Source organism: Pelodiscus sinensis, chromosome 22 (assembly GCF_049634645.1).
Source record: "Pelodiscus sinensis isolate JC-2024 chromosome 22, ASM4963464v1, whole genome shotgun sequence".
NCBI lineage: Eukaryota > Metazoa > Chordata > Testudines > Trionychidae > Pelodiscus > Pelodiscus sinensis.
In genome coordinates this window covers 653,464-672,899 of record NC_134732.1, presented here as the reverse complement: position 1 = coordinate 672,899, position 19,436 = coordinate 653,464, and the positions used below count along the sequence as shown (strand labels likewise).

General features: G+C 46.6%; 1 protein-coding gene across 14 annotated transcripts in view; it reads left to right on the top strand.

Moving 5' to 3' along the window:
• EXD3 (exonuclease 3'-5' domain containing 3) overlaps positions 1–19,436 on the top strand; it is a 353,448-nt gene that overhangs the window by 189,644 nt on the left and 144,368 nt on the right. Inside the window, exon 20 of one of the 14 annotated variants that reach the window (XM_075905831.1) lies at positions 9,367–17,889. The exons of 12 other annotated variants lie outside the window; for them this stretch is intronic. In XM_075905831.1, coding sequence (XP_075761946.1) covers positions 9,367–9,423 — 57 coding nt within the window. In that variant the 3' untranslated portion in view covers positions 9,424–17,889. One more of the 14 variants, XM_075905832.1, reaches the window with a different exon arrangement.

The window sequence follows — 19,436 nt, the reverse complement described above, 5'->3', positions numbered from 1 at the left end:
CATCCATCAGATGTAATTTGTCAGCGCCTGCAGGTGAGGAAAGACCTTTGATTAACAGCATTCATGGTTTCCCCAGATGTGAGTTAGCAGCCTAGGCCTCCCACCCTCACACCCTGAGCTGAAAAATCAGCTTGATGCTTGTTCACTGGGCACTTCAGTTTTTTTCCATCAAAGTGCAATTGTTCAATGCACCCTCTTGCTCTCACTGTTTGTCCTGGGGCTTGCACTTTAGATATCGTCTGCAACTTGTACCACTTAGATTCTGACTGGGAAGCAGAGCTGGCATTATCCTCTCTTTCTAGGGCAGCAGAAGGAGTGAATTGGCCTCTAAAAATACTTGTCCATAAGATTGTTTTGCGTTTGAGCTGGCAGGCTTCATTAATTATTATCCCTGGCAGTTACATGGTGCTTTCATCTTCAAACTCTTTTCAGTGTGAGCTGTTGTAGAGAAACAGCTGCAGGGTTTGTACATGTTTATCCAGGGAAAATTGCATTTATTGAGTCTTAATTTGAGGTTATTTATTTTTTGTTCTCAAGTGGTTTGCAACCCTTAATTAAACTTCATAACGTCTCAAAATAGGGAGATATTGCCCATACCTATTTTACAGATAGGTTAGCTTGAGGGCATTGAGAGAGACATGGGTTGTCCAGAATCAACTATTGAGTTAGTTGTTGGGACAGACCCCAGAAGTCCTGACACTCAATCTCCTGTTTTAATTTCCTGATATGACCCAGTCATGAACACGTATCCCTTTATTCACAGGCTGTGGCGTGTGATAGAATCACTCGTTCACTGTGCTAGGAATCACATCTGCCAGCTCTTCCAGAAATGGTGCTCACTTACTGCGTGGAGTCAGGGACAGACTCTGCTTCTTTCTGGGGCATTGGGGATCAATTCCAGTGAGCGCTATGTGTAATGATTAAAGATGAGTGTGGAGATCTGTGATAGGTGCAGGAAACCTCACCTAAGGCATAAGCAGAGGTAACAGCTGATGTTCATAAAGAAGGCAAAAAGCATAATGTCCGACCAGTTCTGCAGTGTGATACATGAGTCGAAAAAAATCTCTTCCTGATCTCTGCTGTCAATCAGCTTGTGCCATGGAGCACAAGGTCTGAAGAATTTCCAGCGTGAAACTAGCATTCCACTGAATTATTTTAACACCCCTCCTTCCAAAAAAAAAAAAAAAGACTTGACCGGGCCTAATTCTCAGCAGCGAGCCTAGAGAATAGTGCCTGGTTCCCACAGACTGCACACTTTCCTGCCAAGATTTCAGTATCTTCAGAAATGCAGTGGACCATGAAGGTCACCGCGAGGGAAGAATGACAGCCTGGGATTTTCTTCCCCCTTTACCAGCTAGGAGCATACTGTTGTCTCTCTAGCATATTGACTGTTTTCATAGGGTTAGTGCGACGTTTGTATTGTACACAGACCAGTGGAAGTCAAATATGGGAATGCAGCAGATCAGCTGTTTTCGTCAAGGACGAGAGTATGATGTTGTCGATTTTTTTTTTCAGTGCCCGCAAAAGCTTCCTTTACAGTGGAATTTTTCATTCAGAGTTCTGACTGCAGATCCTTTTTGTGTGTCTGTATGGGAGAGTCTATGCAGCGTTGGTTGTATGTAGTTATATAACTGCTCTCATTTTTCATGAAAAGCTATGGGTGAATATTAAACTTTGAAAAAATAGCATCAGCTGTGCTGTTACTTGGATTTCACAATGCCAGAACTGATAAGGCCAAATTAGCCATTACAATTCAATTATCCTCAGCTTACAAAGCAAATATTTCATGGGGACGATCATCCTGATTTCTTGGTGCTGGGCTATCCCTGCAGCACTGAATAGAATGAAGTTATGGATGGGCGGTTATTTTCCTGGAGAGCAATATCAACTGAATATGTACTGGCTTTAGACAGTGGAAACAGAACAGGGAATAATGATCCAAAGTGAAACATAAGAATGGCCACACTGGGTCAGAGCAAACGCCCATCTAGCCCAGCGTCCTGTCTGCTGACAGCGACCAATGCCAGGTGTCCCGGAGGGAAGGAACACAACAAGTAATCCTCACATGATCCGTACCCTTTCACCCAGGAAGTGTCACTTTTATTTAGACTAAGATAGTAGAGAAGACACAATGTAGCACAAATTAAATTTCCTTTTAAAAGAACTCGGTGTGAGGCATTTCTCCCTTGATTTTGGTCAGATCCGTGAAGCGTATTGGTCAGCATGAATTCTGGTGCACTGGGGGAAGTAGGGAAAGGTCACATGGTGATGGTGATGAAGTGACCGTAAGGGAAATGCAAGATTCTCTGTAGAAGGCAGTAACACAGTCTGGAAGAAACTGGCCCTGTGTTTTCTCTCGTGTCATGAGAAAACAGGAGATTTGTATCCAGTTTAAGTTCTGTTGGTTTCTAGTCCCCTGTGCCTCTTAAAGGACAGAGGTCAGGGTGTTGACTATGTCAAGAAGTCAAAATTACTATTTCTCTTTCCATTCTCAGACTTCTAGAGCTTTTTATGACTATTGTTGCCCTTATAATGTTTATTGTTCGCACCTCATGACATAGGAACGGCTCAGTGCTCTGTTCTGCCACTGTTTGTAGCACAGTGTATCACCTACCGATTCCAGATGTAGGCTTTGTCAGATCTGTAATTTCTTGACCGCATCATTTTTGCATTGAGCATTTGTTTTCGAATACTGTTACTTTGGACTTCCACAGCAATATTCATATGAGGGTCTGAAACACTAACTCACATCTGCCAAGAAAGCAGAGCATTTCTACCATTCAAATGTAAAGGAATTCAAACCAGTGCATCTTTTGATACAGGCGCATTTCCTCTGTTGCTATGAGGCAAAGCTAATAGATGGTAAAGTTAGTGAGCAACATATACAGGGACTTGGGCCCCTCAGGGAAACTTGGCTCCCCAAAAGGGGCAGATGCTGCAAGTGATATACCAGATGACAGTAAAATAATCCGTTGCTCTCGTACAGCCCCTTTCCTCCAAGGATCTCGGTATTTAAGAAACAGGAAGAGGTGTAGCCTTATACTACACTGGTGAAATCTGAGAAGAGGAGTCTGAGGCACTAATTGCCTTTCCCCAGGACCTATGACAAGTCAGCAGGAGCGTCCGTATAGAATCCAGGAGGCCAGACCAGACAACTCTAGAAAACAAAGCTGTAATGCAGAGTAGGTTTATATTTAGCAAAACTGAAGTATAGTCTTGAAGTCAGACACTGGCAGCAGTAGCTCCAGCTAAAAGTGTTGGTTCCCTCCCCACACTTCCCAGCCCTCCATGGATTTTTATAACCAAGTTGGCTGAAGCAATGTGGGTCTATAACAAAATCCCAGCTGAAACATAAGCTTCTGTTGAAGAAGAACATAAATAATCTCTGATTTCCCACGGTGACATGAGTGATGTGGCAAAGAGAGGGAAAAAATAGTATGCGAGTGCGCACACAAGAGTGTTGGCCAAAATGGAAATTAAAAGATCAGCTCCTGTTTCTTGGGGATCACAGTGAGGTTTTAGGAAAACTGGATTTCAGTAAATTTCCAATCGAAATCAAGATTTTGTTGCCTATTCTAATTCAGCTTGGAATTCATTAGCGTGTGGTGAGCTGAGAACTAAAAGGAAGAGGCAGGCCACTGAGGATGGCCAAACAGTCATGGATCTTAATGCGTGGGAGATACCGAGGTGGGGGGGAAAGGAGGTGAAGGAGATTAATTGATGGACAGAGGGACCTCAGCAATGGAGTGATCAAGGGACGTTGCTTAGAGGAGAAAAGGTCAAGTGAGTGGTCATTTGGACAAGCTTCAGAGGGGTAGCCAAGTTAGTCTGTAACTGGAAAACTTAAAAAACAACGAATAAGATACATTTCGACAAGGAGAGTTGGTCCAGGTGGGAGAACAACAGGCAGGCGGGTGTCAGCATGGAAGCTGAAGTCCCTGAGGATGAAAGTGTTGTAGGAAGAAGTGCTGTTAAAAACCACAAAACCCAAAGGAGCTGATGCCTTTTGCGCATGAGGCGAACCAGTGATTTCAGGCAGTTTGCTGCAGTTGCCATGTTTTCTCTCATGCCTCCTGATTTTGACTATAAACAAGTTGGCTACTAAGCTGAAAATAAAAATGCACAATGAGTTTTTCACTATGCAGAGAAAAAGATCCTGTGACTATGGAATCATCTAGCACTCCCTACCCAAGGCAAACCCGTCTCTTTCCCCCTCATTATGTCTCCCTGTCTCTGGTAGATCTCACATTGCACCAGGTTGTGGTATTAGGTCATTTCTCCCCAAGCAGGGCCTTCCTGGATGAGCAGTTAGTGGCTTTCACTGGAGAGCTCATGTTACCCAGTGAAAATAATCAGTTATGCAAAGTTTCGCCATTCAGATTAGGGGTCTTATTTGTGGCCAGTGAGGTGTGAAAGTGAAAGCTAATGTGCAGGGCAAACCCTGGGGCCACTTTGTGTGTGTAACTCCTTAGAGTGCATTTCAGTTTGGCTCACTACGAGAACAGCGGGTCAGGCCCTGCAATATAAGTAAGAGAAGCACAAAACCCAGCTGGTCAGTTCAAGAAAACTGCTCTGCAATCCAGCCAGGCCCAGAATAAACAACCACACCAGAGGAAATGGTCAGGTTTGGTCTGGCATTTTGCTTAAGGACTTTCCTAGTCATTTCAGTTCAAAAGAAGCTATGACTGTCGGACCATCATTCTGGGGGCCCTACATAATTGGTTCTAAATTGGCCCTGTTTTTCACAGCACTAGTACCTGACAGGAGATGGTTTCTCTCAGGTGAGCAGTACTTAATGGTAGAAACAAAAAACAGGACTGTGTAGCACTTTAAAGACTAACAAGATGGTTTATTAGGTGATGAGCTTTCATGGGCCAGACCCACTTCCTCAGATCAAATAGTGGAAGAAAATTGTCACAACCATATATACCAAAGGATACAATTAAAAAAATGAACACATGTGAAAAGGACAAAATCACATTTCAGAACAGAAGGGGGATGGAGGGGGGAAGCGGGGGAAGTAAATGTTTGTGAGCTAATGATATTAGAGGTGATAACTGGGGAAGCTATCTTTGTAATGGGTAAGATAATTAGCGTCTTTATTCAAATTTGAGTGTAAAGTGTCGAATTTAAGCATGACTGACAGTTCAGAGGATTCTCTTTCAAGTGAAGTCTTAAAAGGTCTTTGAAGCAGGATGCAGGTAACCAAGTCGCATTGTTAAGCACTCCTCTTTGGGACGCAGATTCCATGCAGAATAGATTTCTGTCATGTGCTTTCTTTTTTGTTGTTACCTTCCTTGTTGCCACCACATCACGCCCAATCAGGAGAAGTCACTCTTCACATCAGCCCCCAGGTGTGTGTGAATCACACCACTCACTTCTTTGACGCTACCCTAACTTTTTTCCTGGTAGCCTTGTAGATTGAGCGTGATTATAGGGGCTGTCTGTTCCACCTGAGACATCCTCAGCAAAACGGTCAGCTCTCTCCCCTTCAGAGAAAACCAGCTGGAGCAATTTTTTAATCCCAAATTACTTTAGTGGCATAACTTGAAGAGGCTTCAAGGAGAGAGAGAAATTATAACCAACACGAATATGCATAACTCAAAGATGCTTTATGCAAAACAAGTCACGCAACATATCGATTTCATAGTTACCATCTGCTGAATGTATGTATCCTGTTTTTGTGCATGTGTCATTCTGGTATGTGAAATTAGAAATATGAAGTGTGGCTCTGTTTATCGTTCTGAATGTGCTAATCAGGGCCATTACTGATGCTCCAGAAAGGTAGTGACTCAGTACTCAAACCAGCGGTCTGTGAATGGTTGTGTCCTGTAAGACTAAACTATGTTTGGGCTTGGAAAAACATGTGACTGTGCCACTTGGTACTAGAATCCATCTTGAACCTGGTATTTTTCATGGGAATGGGGGGGGGGGGGGGAGGCGAGTCTATGCAATGGGAATCCATCAGCCTTTGTCTTCAGCTGGCCTTTGAAACATCCTGGCCCCCATCCTAAGACTACACTTGAAGAACTCTGTAAAGCTGCAGATCAAGCCAGATCAACTCTGATTTGAAGCTTTTATCTGAGATCAGAACAGCTGTGAATGGTAAGAGTTTGCATGTAAGTAGTTTCTTAGTGGATTAGAACTAGCTAAACCCCGGTCATCTGAAGAAGTGGGCTGTGCCCACGAAAGCTCATGATCCCATCTACAGGTTTTGTTAGTCTATAAAGTGCTACCAGACTATTTGTTGTTTTTTAAGTTTTTCCTGAACAGATTAACCCGGCTACCCCCTGAAGTTTCTAAGCATTTTTTGTTCATTTGAGTTTAGTAACTTACTTTGACTTGACTGTTTTCACTTTCAACCACTTAAATCCTACTTTTTGTACTTAATATAAACTCTTGTTTCTTATCAAGTCTGGTGTAAATAATTGTTACTGGGGCGGGGGGAAGAGTAACCACTGTGCATCTCTCTCTCTCTCTGATAAAGGGAGCAGACCTTATGAGCTTTCTCTGTGTAAAATTTTAACACGGGGTTGTTGTGAGAATCACAGGTCCGATGATGCATACCCAAGGGGGGAAGGACAGAACCAGGTGGACCGTTTTATCAAATAAAAAATATTTATTTATAACAGTGATGAATTTATAGTATTTATTCTAAGATTTTTAATAGACCGTGTTAATAATGAATTTACAGTATTTATTATATTTATTCTATGATTTCTAGTTAAACGTGTCAGAGGTATAAGGATGGGAGTGGCAAGGGGAATAGTCTCTAGTCTAAAAATATCCAGCTACACTGATTAAATAACAGTGATCACTACAAACTCTATGTACTACCCAAAACAACTACAACACTAAGCTTATACAACAAGAAAAAATCAAATCCTACATACCAACTTACACAGCACACGGAACATTTCAAAGATATCGGTTCGGTTGCAAAGGCCTTGGTTACACCCGAGAGTCGGAGGAGGTAGCTGGTCGGTTGATCAGGCCAGCAGCTCTTTGAAGTATATGGGAAGGCACACGCATGGTGGTTCGTGTGTTGCGAAGACCTCCTTGAGCGAACTGTGCGATGGGTATTTATCCCCAAATCTGCACATCGCTTTCCCGTGCTTGCATATTACCATATATGGCCCAATGGTCACCAAGTGGGGGGTCTGTGTCCCAGGGGTTGGGCTGAAACTGAGCAGGTTTCATGCGACCAGGTAAGCCCCGCAGTTCTCACGCCAAGGTGATGGGTGGGAGAGTCTGAGGCTATTTTCCCCTTTTCACACCTTCCCTTTTTCTAAAGGCAATGGTGTGCAGGAAGGGTGCAGCCGGTTTCTCTCGAGGAGTACTGCAGCCCACTATAGCAAGAGCGGCCTGGCCAAACTTTTTACTGGGGGGGGGGCAGTTTTTTTTCTAACAGGGGTAAGGCGGATTTGTTTGGAATTGTATCCCTTTTCGGGGGTTGGCTTCCTGGGTGCTGAGCCCTTATAGCTGAGCCTTCCTGGAGCTGAAATGGTTCAGTGTCCATATTGCTCTGCAGGGGGCAGTAACCCCATCTCTGTGTTTTGTCTGGGAAAGACCAGATCAGGACAGGGTGATGGGAATCCCCAGAGGACAGGAAGGTGGGTGACAGTGGCATGATCAGCGCTCCAGGAAGACAACCCAAGGGGATTTCTATGGTTCACTTGGTCACACAATATATTTACAAACCTCAAAAAAAATCAACCAAAAGAGATTTCACGGACACAAGCCAAGGTGTAAAATCAATCCCCAGAGATTTGTAACTTGGTGTAAATCTCACACAGGCCAGATGCCAAGTGATGGAAGTGAGGCTGCCTTTCCCTGCAGTCTGTGATCACCTTGTAACTGTCGTGTAATTTACAGAGCCAAGGTGGATTCAGAAATCTATCGCTCATCAACACACACTGATTCATTGAAGGAAATTACCTGAACCCCTTTCATATAGGGGACCAACCCCGCTAGAGCAGTATTGTGTCATTTACAGCAACTTTTGCATTGCTGCTGACCATAGTCAATGATTTTTAAATACACTTCCCAGGTTATTCAGGGTGAGAGAGACTCTTCCCTTTGATTAGAATCTGAATTCCCCAGGGAACTCACAGGGGTTGGTTCCTAACTAACTTTTCTGGGAGTGAACCTTAAAGAGTTATTCACTAATGCAACGGAAGTTCACATGGGGCACAGGAATCATTTTCCCCTCTGGGCCACATGACTGAGGATTCTTTCTTTCACTGCTGGAATCCAGATAATCTAAATCTGTTTACTCCTCATATGCACAAACACAGCTCTAGAGAGAAACAATTGTCAGTTAAATCATGTATGTGGCACTGTACCTTTAACTCTGCTGTTGCAGCTCCACCAAGCAGTTAAAGCTCTGCGAAGCTAAATGTAAAGCTTGAGGTATGTTGAAGGAGAGAGGAAACTGGTGTTGGATGATTGACCCTAAATGCCCCGCAGTTATAACTGAAGAGGAAGAACACCAAGAGCACATGGATTTGGACTAGAGGAAATTCAGGAAGGCTTCAAGTGACTTAAGTTACATCTCATCATTCAGATTTTATATAAAGCCCCTTTTTAAGGGTTGTTAACATCAGAATAGCAAAAGGCTTGAGATGCAAAGACATGCAGATAACACACATTGTTCAATGGCTAAATTAAACCAAATGGTGGGGAGATAGTCCATCATGCTGACTAGCCTAGAAACCAGACACTGCTTCTTGAATCAAGTTTTTGTTTTTCAAGTGAAGGATTCAAAATGCTGGAATTTTTTTCTCCCAGCAGACTCCCCTCACTGTAATTACCATTATCAGAGGGGAAGCCGTGTTAGTCTGAATCTGTAAGAACAACGAGAAGTCCTGTGGCACCTTAGGCACAGGACAACGAGAAGTCCTGTGACTGACAGATTTATTGGAGCATAAGCTTTCATGGGCAAAGACCCACTTTGTCAGATGAATGTAGTGGAAATTCCAGAGGCAGGTATAAGTATACAGGCATAAGAAAAGAATTATAATCAAGAGTAAGGTTAAAGATAACAAAGTCGATTCAGTCAGGGAGGATGAGGCCCACTTCTAGCAGCTGATGTGGAGGTGTGAACACCAAGAGAGGAGAAATTGCTTTTGTAATTGGCTAGCCATTCACAGTCTTTGTTTAATCCTAAACTGACAGTGTCAAATTTGCAGATGAATTGTAGCTCTGCAGTTTCTCTTTGAAGTCTGATTTTAAAGTTTTTTGTTGCAGGATAGCCACTTTTAAATCTGCTAATATGTGTCCAGGGAGACTGAAGTGTTCTCCTGCAGGTTTTTGTGTATTGCCATTCCTAATATCTGATTTGTGTCTGTTTATTCTTTTACGTAGGGACTGTCCAGTTTGGCTGATGTATATGGCAGAGTGGACCTCATCCTCCCTGACTGAATTGACCTTGTTATCGCTAACCTTACTCTTGATTAGAACTCGTTTCTTATGCCTGTATATTTATACCTGCCTCTGGAATTTCCACGACATCCGTCTGATGAAGTGGGTCTTTGCCCATGAAAACTTAGGCTCCAATAAATCATTGTTTTTGTCTGGCTAGTCACTAGGGAAGGACAAACATTATCATTTGATGGCTCCTCCATGGCCTGGTTTCACTGCTGCTACACATTGTGTGGAAGTTTTCAGAGGACTATGTAAAAACGGACCATTTACTCCTACCCTTTGTTTCCTCTCTTTTCACCGGTTCCCAGTCCATGACAGGGCCTTTCCGCTTATCCCACCACAAGGGGGGACGAACAGGCCCCAAAGACTCTTCATTTACTCAAGAGTCTTTTGTGAGGGACTTTGTCAAAGGCTTTCTGAAAATCCAAGTACACTATCCACAGATCCCCCTCGTCCACATGCTTGGCCTGCCTTAAAGAATTCTAGTAGATTGGGGGGAGGGATAGCTCAGTGGTTTGAGCATTAGTCTGCTAAACCGAGGGTTGGAAGTTCACTCCTTGAGGGGGCCACTTAGGGATTTGGGGTAATTCTGTCAGGGATGGTGCTTGGTCATGCTGTGAGGGCAGGGACTGGACTCAATGACCTCTCAAGGTTCCTTCCAGTTCTAGGAGATAGGTATAGCTCCATATATTTATTTATTTATTGGTGAGGCATGATTCCCTTTACAAAACAATGTTGACTCTTTCCCAACGAATTATGTTGATCTACGTGTCTGGCTGTTTTGTTCTTTACTATAGTTTCAATCAGTTTGCTCAGTCCTGAAGTCAGGCTTGCTGACCGGTAATTGCTAGGATCACCTTTAGGGTTCTTTATAAATTTGACTTCACATTAGCTGTCGTCCAGTCATTTGGCACAGAAGTTGATATAATCGTTAGGTGACAAACCACAGTTAGTAGGTCTACAATTTCCCATTTGAGCTCCTTCAGAACTCTTGGGTGATGCCATCTGGTCCTGGTGACTTGATACTGTTCAGTTTATTAGTTTGTTCCAAAACCTCCTCTAATGACACCTCAGTCTGGGACAGTCCCTCAAATTTGTCTCCTAAAGAGAATGGCTCTGGTTCGGGAATCTGCCTCACATCCTCAGCAGTAAAGACCAATGCAAAGAATGTGTTTAGTTTTTCCACCAACTCTTCTCTTGAGTGCTCCATTAGCATCTCAGTCATCTTGTGCCACCACAGGTTGTTCAGCAGGCTTCCTGCTTCTGGTCCGTATACTGTTACTTTTTGAGTTTTGGGCTAGCTGTTCTTCAGATGCTTTTTTGGGTTTCCTAATTATATTTTTAGACTTCATTTGCCAGAGTTTATACTCCGTTTTATTTTCCTCAGTAGGATTTAACTTCCACTTTTTCAAGGATGCCCTTTTGACTCTCGCTGCGTCTTTCACTTGCAGCCTTGCACATTAAGGTGTATGGTGGCCCAACCACAGCGCTTTGTCTTTGGAGTTGCCGAAAGCTGAACCAGTGCCTTGGGAAGCCAGGGAGACCGTGCTTGGGAGGGGTGGCATTCAGCTGATCTGCTCTGTCACATGAACAGCCCCTAACTCAGGGGTGGCCAACTTACAGCTCGTGAGCCACGTGCGGCTCTTTGATGAAAAAATTGCAGCTCCCGATTACATTTTTTTTATTAACTCCTGAGAAGTTGGAGCTGGCATGCAGTCCTGGGACTCCCCCCGCACACACGCACACACACCCTGCACGGGCAGGCAGCAGAGGGGAGGACATCCCCGGCCCAGTGACAGACCTGGTGTTTCAGGAAGTGCGCCGCACGCTTCTGTAGACCCAGGATCCCCAGGTACCAGCCGAGGTACCTCCCCCTGGCCAAACCACCAGCACCTTCTCCCCTGCCACCTGCCCCAGCACTCGTCCCCTGCCCCGACCAGCACAGTTAAGGCCACATTAGTGAGACTTGGGGTTTTTTGGAGGGGTTGTTTTTTGCATCTCACTTGTGTGGCCCCGACTGACTTCTCTGTGGGTCAGTGACCCCCGACTCCAAAGACAAAGCGCTGTGGTTGGGACAATCGGAGGGCATCCTTTTGGGACTGCTTATTCTGGGGGCTTTCCTTCCCTAGATCAAAGGTCCTGACTTACCTGTACTCATTCAGCAACTAAAGCAAAGTAGGAAACCCAATGTCTTCCCCTGCGAGAGAGCCTGGAACTCTTCCCTGTATTTAAAGTTCCCATGGCTGCACTTAGAAATTGGCACTGATTGGCCGGGGTCATCTGAGGTCATGTACTCAAATAGTTGTAGATAAAACAAGGGCCTGTTTGGATTGGAAATCTCCAGAGGGCTTTTCCTTTGTGAGCAGAGTAATGATATTGCCAGAGGACATGAGCCAAAACAAAGATTCGACTCCATGTACAGTAGCTCGGTAGAACAAACTGAGTGATGGAAAAAAATGTGATTGTCTGTTTTCGTTACGTTATTTTTCTGTAGTTGCCATGGGGATGAAAAAATTATAGCTGGGGAGAGGGACTCGAGCAGTGAGGTCACATCCAAGACTCAGTTTACCACGCTGCCGTTGGGTGAAAATCCTGCTAGCTGAGAGGGGAAGGGAAGAGCTCCCCCGTCTGGGCCTGCAAGGACCACACTCTGCATCTGGCCAGACGACCCTGGCAGCTGCTATCCCCACATGGACTTAGGTCCCATTCTGGGCAGTGCGGAGCCTGTGCACTGGGCGTCACAGGCTCAGTCTTCCGGTCCCTGCTTCCTTGGTTCCTCCAGCGTCCAGTACAAGCTGGTCAGTTGCGGCAATGCAGGCTCCATTGCAGCACTTCTCGCCAGCTGAAGGTGGAGGTTCACTGCACAGCTGCCTCAGCTTCATTGCATCCTTCCCCGTCTCCATGGGGTTGGACTTCTCAGCTCCCCTCCACGCTGGCTGCTGGGGCTGGGAGGGGGTGTATGCCCCATCAGTGCTATTGGCTCTCTTCTAGGAAATCAGTCAAAGCCTGCCCTGGCCTGCAACTGAGAACAGCTGCCTGCTGTGCTGGTGAAGCCCTGCATGGGTGCGCCCAGGGCTGGGCTGGTGGGGCAGGGTTGAGGGAAGCAGGGGCGTGTGGGTGAAAATGGGTTCCCAGGGCCTGTCCAGACCCAGGCGAAGCAGAGGCTCCAAATCCAGTCTCATCTCGCAGCGGAATGGTGGCTGTGGTTGGACCCAACACCAGCCTGCGTTTGGGCCAGGAGACTGTGCTCCGGAGGCCAGCTGAGCTGCAGGAGATGAGTAGCTCCTTCAAATTCCGCGGGGCAGTGGGGTCTTGGTGCTGTGGGGGAAGTGTCTCTGTGGCTGCTGCGGGGAAGGACTTGTAGAAAGGATTTCCCGAGACGAAAGCCTCCCCCCATGCATCTTTGTGCAGCCCTCCTCTGTGGCTTGTTTCCCATGGCAAGACGTGTCTAGTTCAGAAAGCATCAGCCCCGAGCCCTTTGATCTTTTCTTTCTCTAGAGAAAAGATTAAAAAGAGACAAGAAGTTGAGGATTTGCAAGGGGGCCTGGAACATGAATAGCTAATTCGGCAGTGGCGGTCACTCCCCCGGCAGCATTCTTCCTGTGTGATCAGAGGGGCTGGGGGGTGTGGGAAGGGCACCAGGGAGGCCAATTGGTGCATCACAAGGAGGCTTGGGGAGAAAATCGGGGGCCGAGGCGTGATGGCTGGAGTGGTGAGCCCTTCTAAAGGAACAATGGCTCCAAGCGTCTCCATTGTTAGGCAGCCTTTTACAGAGAGTGGCATGAATACAGGTTATAAATTCTTTTGCCTTTGAAACTGCTCTCCAAACCTGACTTCCTCCTGCCCTCAGCCAGGCTGTGGTGTGCCCGCGCCCTGCAGAGTGATGAATTTGTTTACATCTGGATTGTTCATCTTCAAGTTACTTGGCAGTTTCTCACCCCTGGAGGAGCACAGAATGCAGCTCTTCTCTGCTGAGTCCATCTGCACTCAGGAGCTAGGAACGCACTTTGCTCTGCACGCCAGAGATCTGGTTCTTAGAGATCGGACTTCTGAACCGTGTCGTTACTGGATCAAGGCTTCACCCCAGCTTTGCTTACGCCTTGATTTGGGCTGGGAAGGAAAGAGTCTGGGAAAGCTGTTGAATGACCTCTCTTCTGAAAGTTGTGGGCACAAGAGGTTAGAACCTTACTTAATATGTTCCCTGTAGAGTTAGCAAATACAGAGTGACTTAGGTGGTCCATGATAACGTTAGACTAAATGGGAGTGCCAAATATGCAGAGGCAGCAATAGGGAGAGGGGGATTAAGGGCAAGTGTGGGTTAGGATAGCAGAAGGCATGAGCCATTTCATGAGGTGGATGGAGAGTAGAATGTGCTACTCACAGAACAGGGATGTGTAGAAAAGGATGACTAGGTCTGCAGAGGGCAGAGTTAAGGTTGATAATTTCCTGCATTATCCTTAAAATCCCAATATTAATTCCTAAGATCAGTATAGGTATGTTTGAGTTGGGTTGTGCACAAGCCAAGGAAAGCCATTCTGGTCACAGTATCCTACTGCTTTTGCCTGGAGTGGATAAAAATCTTTAGAAAGTCCTCTCGGTTTTTTGTTTCCTCCCACAGCAATGCAATAGGTTCTGCTTGTCCCAAGAAATCGCATCTAGATGACTTAATTCTGTGAGCCGCATAATTCAGAATTAATGAATCAGGAGATTTTAAAAATAATGTTTGTGAGCCTGTAGAGATCATGTTTCCCGGCTGTTATCCATCGCCCCAGAGGCCGGAGCGGACTATTTTTTTCAATGCAAGCTGAGTGGGTCACATAAGCACTTGACATCAGGAGCTGGAACAGTAAGAAAAATACCAACTGTCGTGAGACTTGCCTGGGGGCCACATGAGGGGGCTCACTGTCTTGGCCTGACAGGTGCAGCGGGCAGGTTCCTTCTGGGCAGAGCAGGGCAGGGTTGGCTGCCAGCCTCGGCTCTATCTCCACCCTGGACTTTTGCAAAGCCCCCAGTTCGTCGTCTTCACAGTGGTGGCCTGAATAGAGGGAAGGGGCTGCCCCTAACTACCAGCCTGCTTGATAGCGGCTGACTATCCGATGGGCCCACTGGGAGCTGCAGCAGAAATCCGCCATGGGCAGCGGACGCTCAGAGCCCTGGCAAAAGTTGCAGGATGGGCAGGTGAAGGCCCAGTGCCCCAACCCAAGAAGTGTTGGATAACAAGAAACTTTGGTTTCTCCTTTCTTGGTGTACCAGGGTGCCATGTTTCCTGAGAGCTCAGCTAATGCCAGGAATCACTTGTGGGTCTCTGCGCATTGTGTGTGAATTCCATGATCCCAGGAGAGGGCTCTGGGGACTGAGCGGCACTGCTCTGGCTGGGGGAGGGGCGGGGGCAAAGCTGAAGCTCAAAAGCTTCAATCCCAGGTGTGGGGCCTGTAATCTCAGCCTCACTACCCAGGGCTGCAGTTTGAGGCTTGGGCTTTGGCCTCAGAGCCCAACAGGTGTAATGCCAGCCCCGGCATAGGCCTTGTCCACACTGGCACGTTTTGTCACCCCAACCTGCCTTTACTCTTCAATGCGACTTCTGTTGGGAAAAATGGGCCATGTTGGCAACAAAAAACTGCCAGGCCTGCAAGAGACTTTTGTCTTTCCTCTCCTTTTGTCACCGACAAAGAGCCAGTGTGGACTCTGCTGTTTGTTTTGCTGAGAGAACTGGCTTCTGCCAGTATCCCACCAGGCCTACCCTGGTGGTTGTGCTCAATGTGTTATGATCTCTGCTGCCCTGCAAACATGCGCCCCCCCCCTTCAAAGCTCCAGGATGTGTCTGACCACCGAGTGAGCTGCTCTGTTTGGGGAACAAACAAAGAACAAATCATTGGAATGCTCCTGTTCTGCTGCTGCCGGGGGAGGGCTGGTGAGACAGCTGTGCTGCTTGGACATTCCTCAGCACGGCGAGCTCACAGAGCTACCAGGGAATCCCAAGCAACGCAGCGATCAGCTCTGCCTTCCCACCACACTGCACTATGGGATGCTTCCCCACAATGCTTTGCTCTATCTATCAACAGGGAGCTAGCTGGGTGGCCATAAAATGTCGACAATGGGAGGCAAAAAAACCAGTTTAACCGGTTTCCACTTTTGGCGACCTTTGCATGTTGACGGCATTTACCAAACCTGCCCAGTGTAGAAATAGCCATAGGCACAGTTCTGGCACCACAAACATTTTCCTGGTGCAGCACTTTCTGCTCTTCTATAACAACTTTCCCCACAAGCATCCCAATGACCTGTGAATGCCTTACTGGTCTGGAGACATTCTTGAGGCAGATAGTGGTCTGCAGTTCAGCCTGATGGGAGAAAGAGAGAAAACCGCAAATGGAAGGAGCAAAAACTCAAAATCTGTGCTCTGGTTTGTTGTTTGCCAGACTTCAGAGAAAAATACAGTTGTTGTCAAGGGGAAAGAAAGTCACTGAGATACTCAGGTCAGGGAGCTTTCAAGTTGTCAAAAGTTTCAGTGCAATGTGAACTTGAATGGGAAGCCAGTGTAAATACAGTAATGATGGCTAAATGAGCAGATAACTCAGTGTGTGAGTCCCTTGGTGGCCATGCTTTGTACCTGCTGGTGTCTGTGGAGTGTTTTGCCTGTTCCACCATAAAGTGAGACATAGTCCAGCTCAGAGAATTTCCTAGCTTGGAAATACGGTTTCTCCCCTTGCAAAGGTTCCCTACCACACAGGCTGTGTAGTGCTGTTTCAGGGGTAGCAGGAGACTGTGCCCATAATATCCATATAATATAATCTCCTTTCTAATGGATTTCCATGTGTGCGATAGTCGTTGTGGGAGTTGAATAAAGACTTAAGGATGTTAATTAATTAATTCAGGTATTTCAGTTCCGTCCTCCAGGGTGAATGCCTCATGTGAAAACGACAGTGGGTGTGCCCGCTCAGCCTGTTTTTTCCCAGGGGAAAACCCTGGGGACAGCACTCAAGAAGACACTTGGGTTGCTGCAAAGCCTGTGATTACCCCTCCCTGCTGGGAGTTGGTTTGTGCTCCTGCCTGCTCTCTGTTTTCTCCCTGCAACCAGGGATAGGGAAATCATCCTTCTCAGAAGTGGACTCGAGTCTTTTGAGCAGAGCAAGTCAGACAGGTGCAATGGCAGCGGCGCCTGTGTTTGCGTTTGAGAGTCAAGCCACAGATGTTGGGCTACTAGCAGGTTTGAATCCTGCCTTTTTGAGATTGGCTAGAGGGGGTTCTTCTGCAGGAGAGGCAGACAAGCTGATGTGCTTTGGAGACAGATTTGCATACGGGACCGAGTAGGCTGTTAACGCTGGCTCTCTACAAATCCAGACTAGAAATAAGACACACGTTTAATAGGAGGGGGAAGTACCCATCAGAACAACTCACTTGGGAAGGGGTTCACGCCGTCCCTTGCACTCTTTAAGTCACAACCAGATGTTGCTTTAAAAGATAATTGCACTTTCCTATCTCGGCCTGGGCTTGACACACATTGTTGGCGGAGTTCTTTGGACTGTGCTGTGTAGGAGGTTGGAGCGGTTCTTGCCTTCAAATCTGTGATGACTTTCAGAGTCTGGTGACTTGGTTTAGCTTGTCCAGTGGGGTTAGTGCGTGGGTACTGGGGGCAGCGGAGGCCAGACTAGAAGACCCGTGGTCCCTTCTGGCCTTAAAGTCTATGCCTCTCTCAGGGCAAAATTGGAATCAGATACTTAACCCTTAACTGGATACTTAAGCCAGTATGGAGTTGGGGAGGCATTTCCCCATAGAATTCCATGGGACTTCACTTACCTTGGGAGCACTCAGGAATTATCCATTGGTGCCCGCTGTTGCCTCCCATTAGCCTGATATCCCTCCATCGGAGGGGTCAGAGCATTGGTAGACCTTGGTCCTTCTCTGTCATTTTCTGTCATGCTGCTGTTTATCGTAGGAGAAAATTCCTCTTTCTCCTGACCTCAAACCAGTGTCTGGGGACCAGACAAAGAAAACTAAGAATAAGAAAGGTATTTGCTATCTGATCTGGCCTGTGGTTTATATTTTAAAAGCTGCCAGACCCACTTTTTTACTCTTTCCTTTGTATGTGTTAGAAATAGAAACACAATAGATTAAATGCTGAAACTACATTAATGCAAACATTATGGTTGAGATTTAAAACACACACAAATCAGGAAATTCAAAATGGTATTTTTCCACAGCAGCTATAACTAGACACCCACGCTTATGCTAGACTTTTTGTCACTTGATAAAGTAATAAATATGTGCAATGTGCTTTTGTTACAGCGCCTGTTAAAATCGTCACTTGAATTTCTTGGCATTCATTTATTTAAAATCTCATCTGTGATGTCACACTAACTCAGTTCTTTAGATGTAATTTCCTTCCATATTTGTAATAAAAACCAGTCTGTAACTGTACATTAAATAAATGCTGGAGTAGAGTTAAATAAACACAACTTAGTCATGCGTAAGGCAGTTCACAGCATGATACAAGCACAGAATTTAAACACTTACGTGTAATTATTTGTAAGTCAGATCTGACACTTGGCAGACTCCAGTCCTTGCTGAGGACTGACTCTTGGGATGGTGTGTGCTGTCTGGAGTCCCAGCACTCACAAACCGTGTTAGAAGAGACGCTGCTGTGGGCGTTGGTCACTCAGTACTGGAATGTGAGAACAGAGGAATATTTGGGTACCAATGAATTTGCAATTTTACAATATTTCTATAGTTTGCGGGGTGCACGTGTCCAAGACTGTCCCCACCAATAGGCAAAATACGCAACTGTCTTGGGTACCACAAAGTTTGAAGCACCAAATTGCCCCAAATTTTGTGCTGCCCTAGGCAGCTGCATGCAGCGGTATGCAGCGTTGCAGGCTCTGGCAGCCAGCCTGATCCTCTGGCCGTCCCTTGGAGGCTGCAGGGCCTGGGACGACCCCCTCCACCGCTGTTGCACCACCACTCGGCCCACACTCCAACCCTTCCCCTGAATGCCCGCCCCTGCTCTGCCTCTTTCCCCCTCCCTGCCTCCATTCCACCCCTTCACCTGAGCCCCCTCCCCTAAGTGATGTGGCTGGAGCATTAGCGGGGGTCCCCATGCTAGAAGCAGGGGTCAGGCCCCCCGCCCGTACTCATCAGTGATATCAGGAAGCAAAGCCACCTAACCCCAGTCTGCTCCACTCCCCTGGCTCCCAGCTGTGTCACATCACTTCACTTCCCACCACTGCCAAGGAGTGTGGGGGAGGGGGTCCTTCCCCTTTCCCCAAGCTCCCACCCCTGAGCAACGGGGCTTGGAGCTGGGACTGAATAGCTCTGCTTTCTGGTGAGTGTGTGTAGGGGTAACCCTGCCCAGCACTGGCCCCCGTGCTCCTGCAGCCCTTGGGCATAGCCCCCCCCCCGCAGAAGGGCCCTCCCTCGGGGGGCAGTGCAGGACACAACCGCTAGGGATGGACAACATGTTGCAGACAATACTCGGATAAAAGTCGCTTCTGTCTCTCAAAGTACAAGGAAATGCTTTGGACTAGAAAAATAACAGCGCTGGTTCTCAAATGTTCGCTCCTGACTTTCAAAGGGGAGGGAGGTCATTGATGTGAAAGAACATCGTGAATGTCATACTTACTGGGGGAGCTGCTTTTTCACGTGTTTCATTCCACTCGTTGTCCACAGTTTCTCAGCCCTTCTCTAGATGCATCTGTCGGTTTAGACTCATCTGTTCACAAGTGGTAGAGGTAGGAAAAGCCCGGTGAGCAGGTGAGATGTGGTAAATGTCTCTTGTGGCTCGGTTTTATTGACAGCCACCTGAGCTGCCATGAAAGGCAAGTTACAAAATATAAACCTTTTTGTCTTTAACGAAGGCTGTACCTGCTTGGTGGTGGCACTGCAGTTGCGCTTAGGAAGTTGGCATTTCATATTGGATCGGACCCAATGTCCATCTGGCCCACTATCCTGTGTCTGGCAGTGGCCAAAAGCAGCTGTTGCTGAAAAAGGTGTAGGAAACCTACAATGGCTGATGTGAG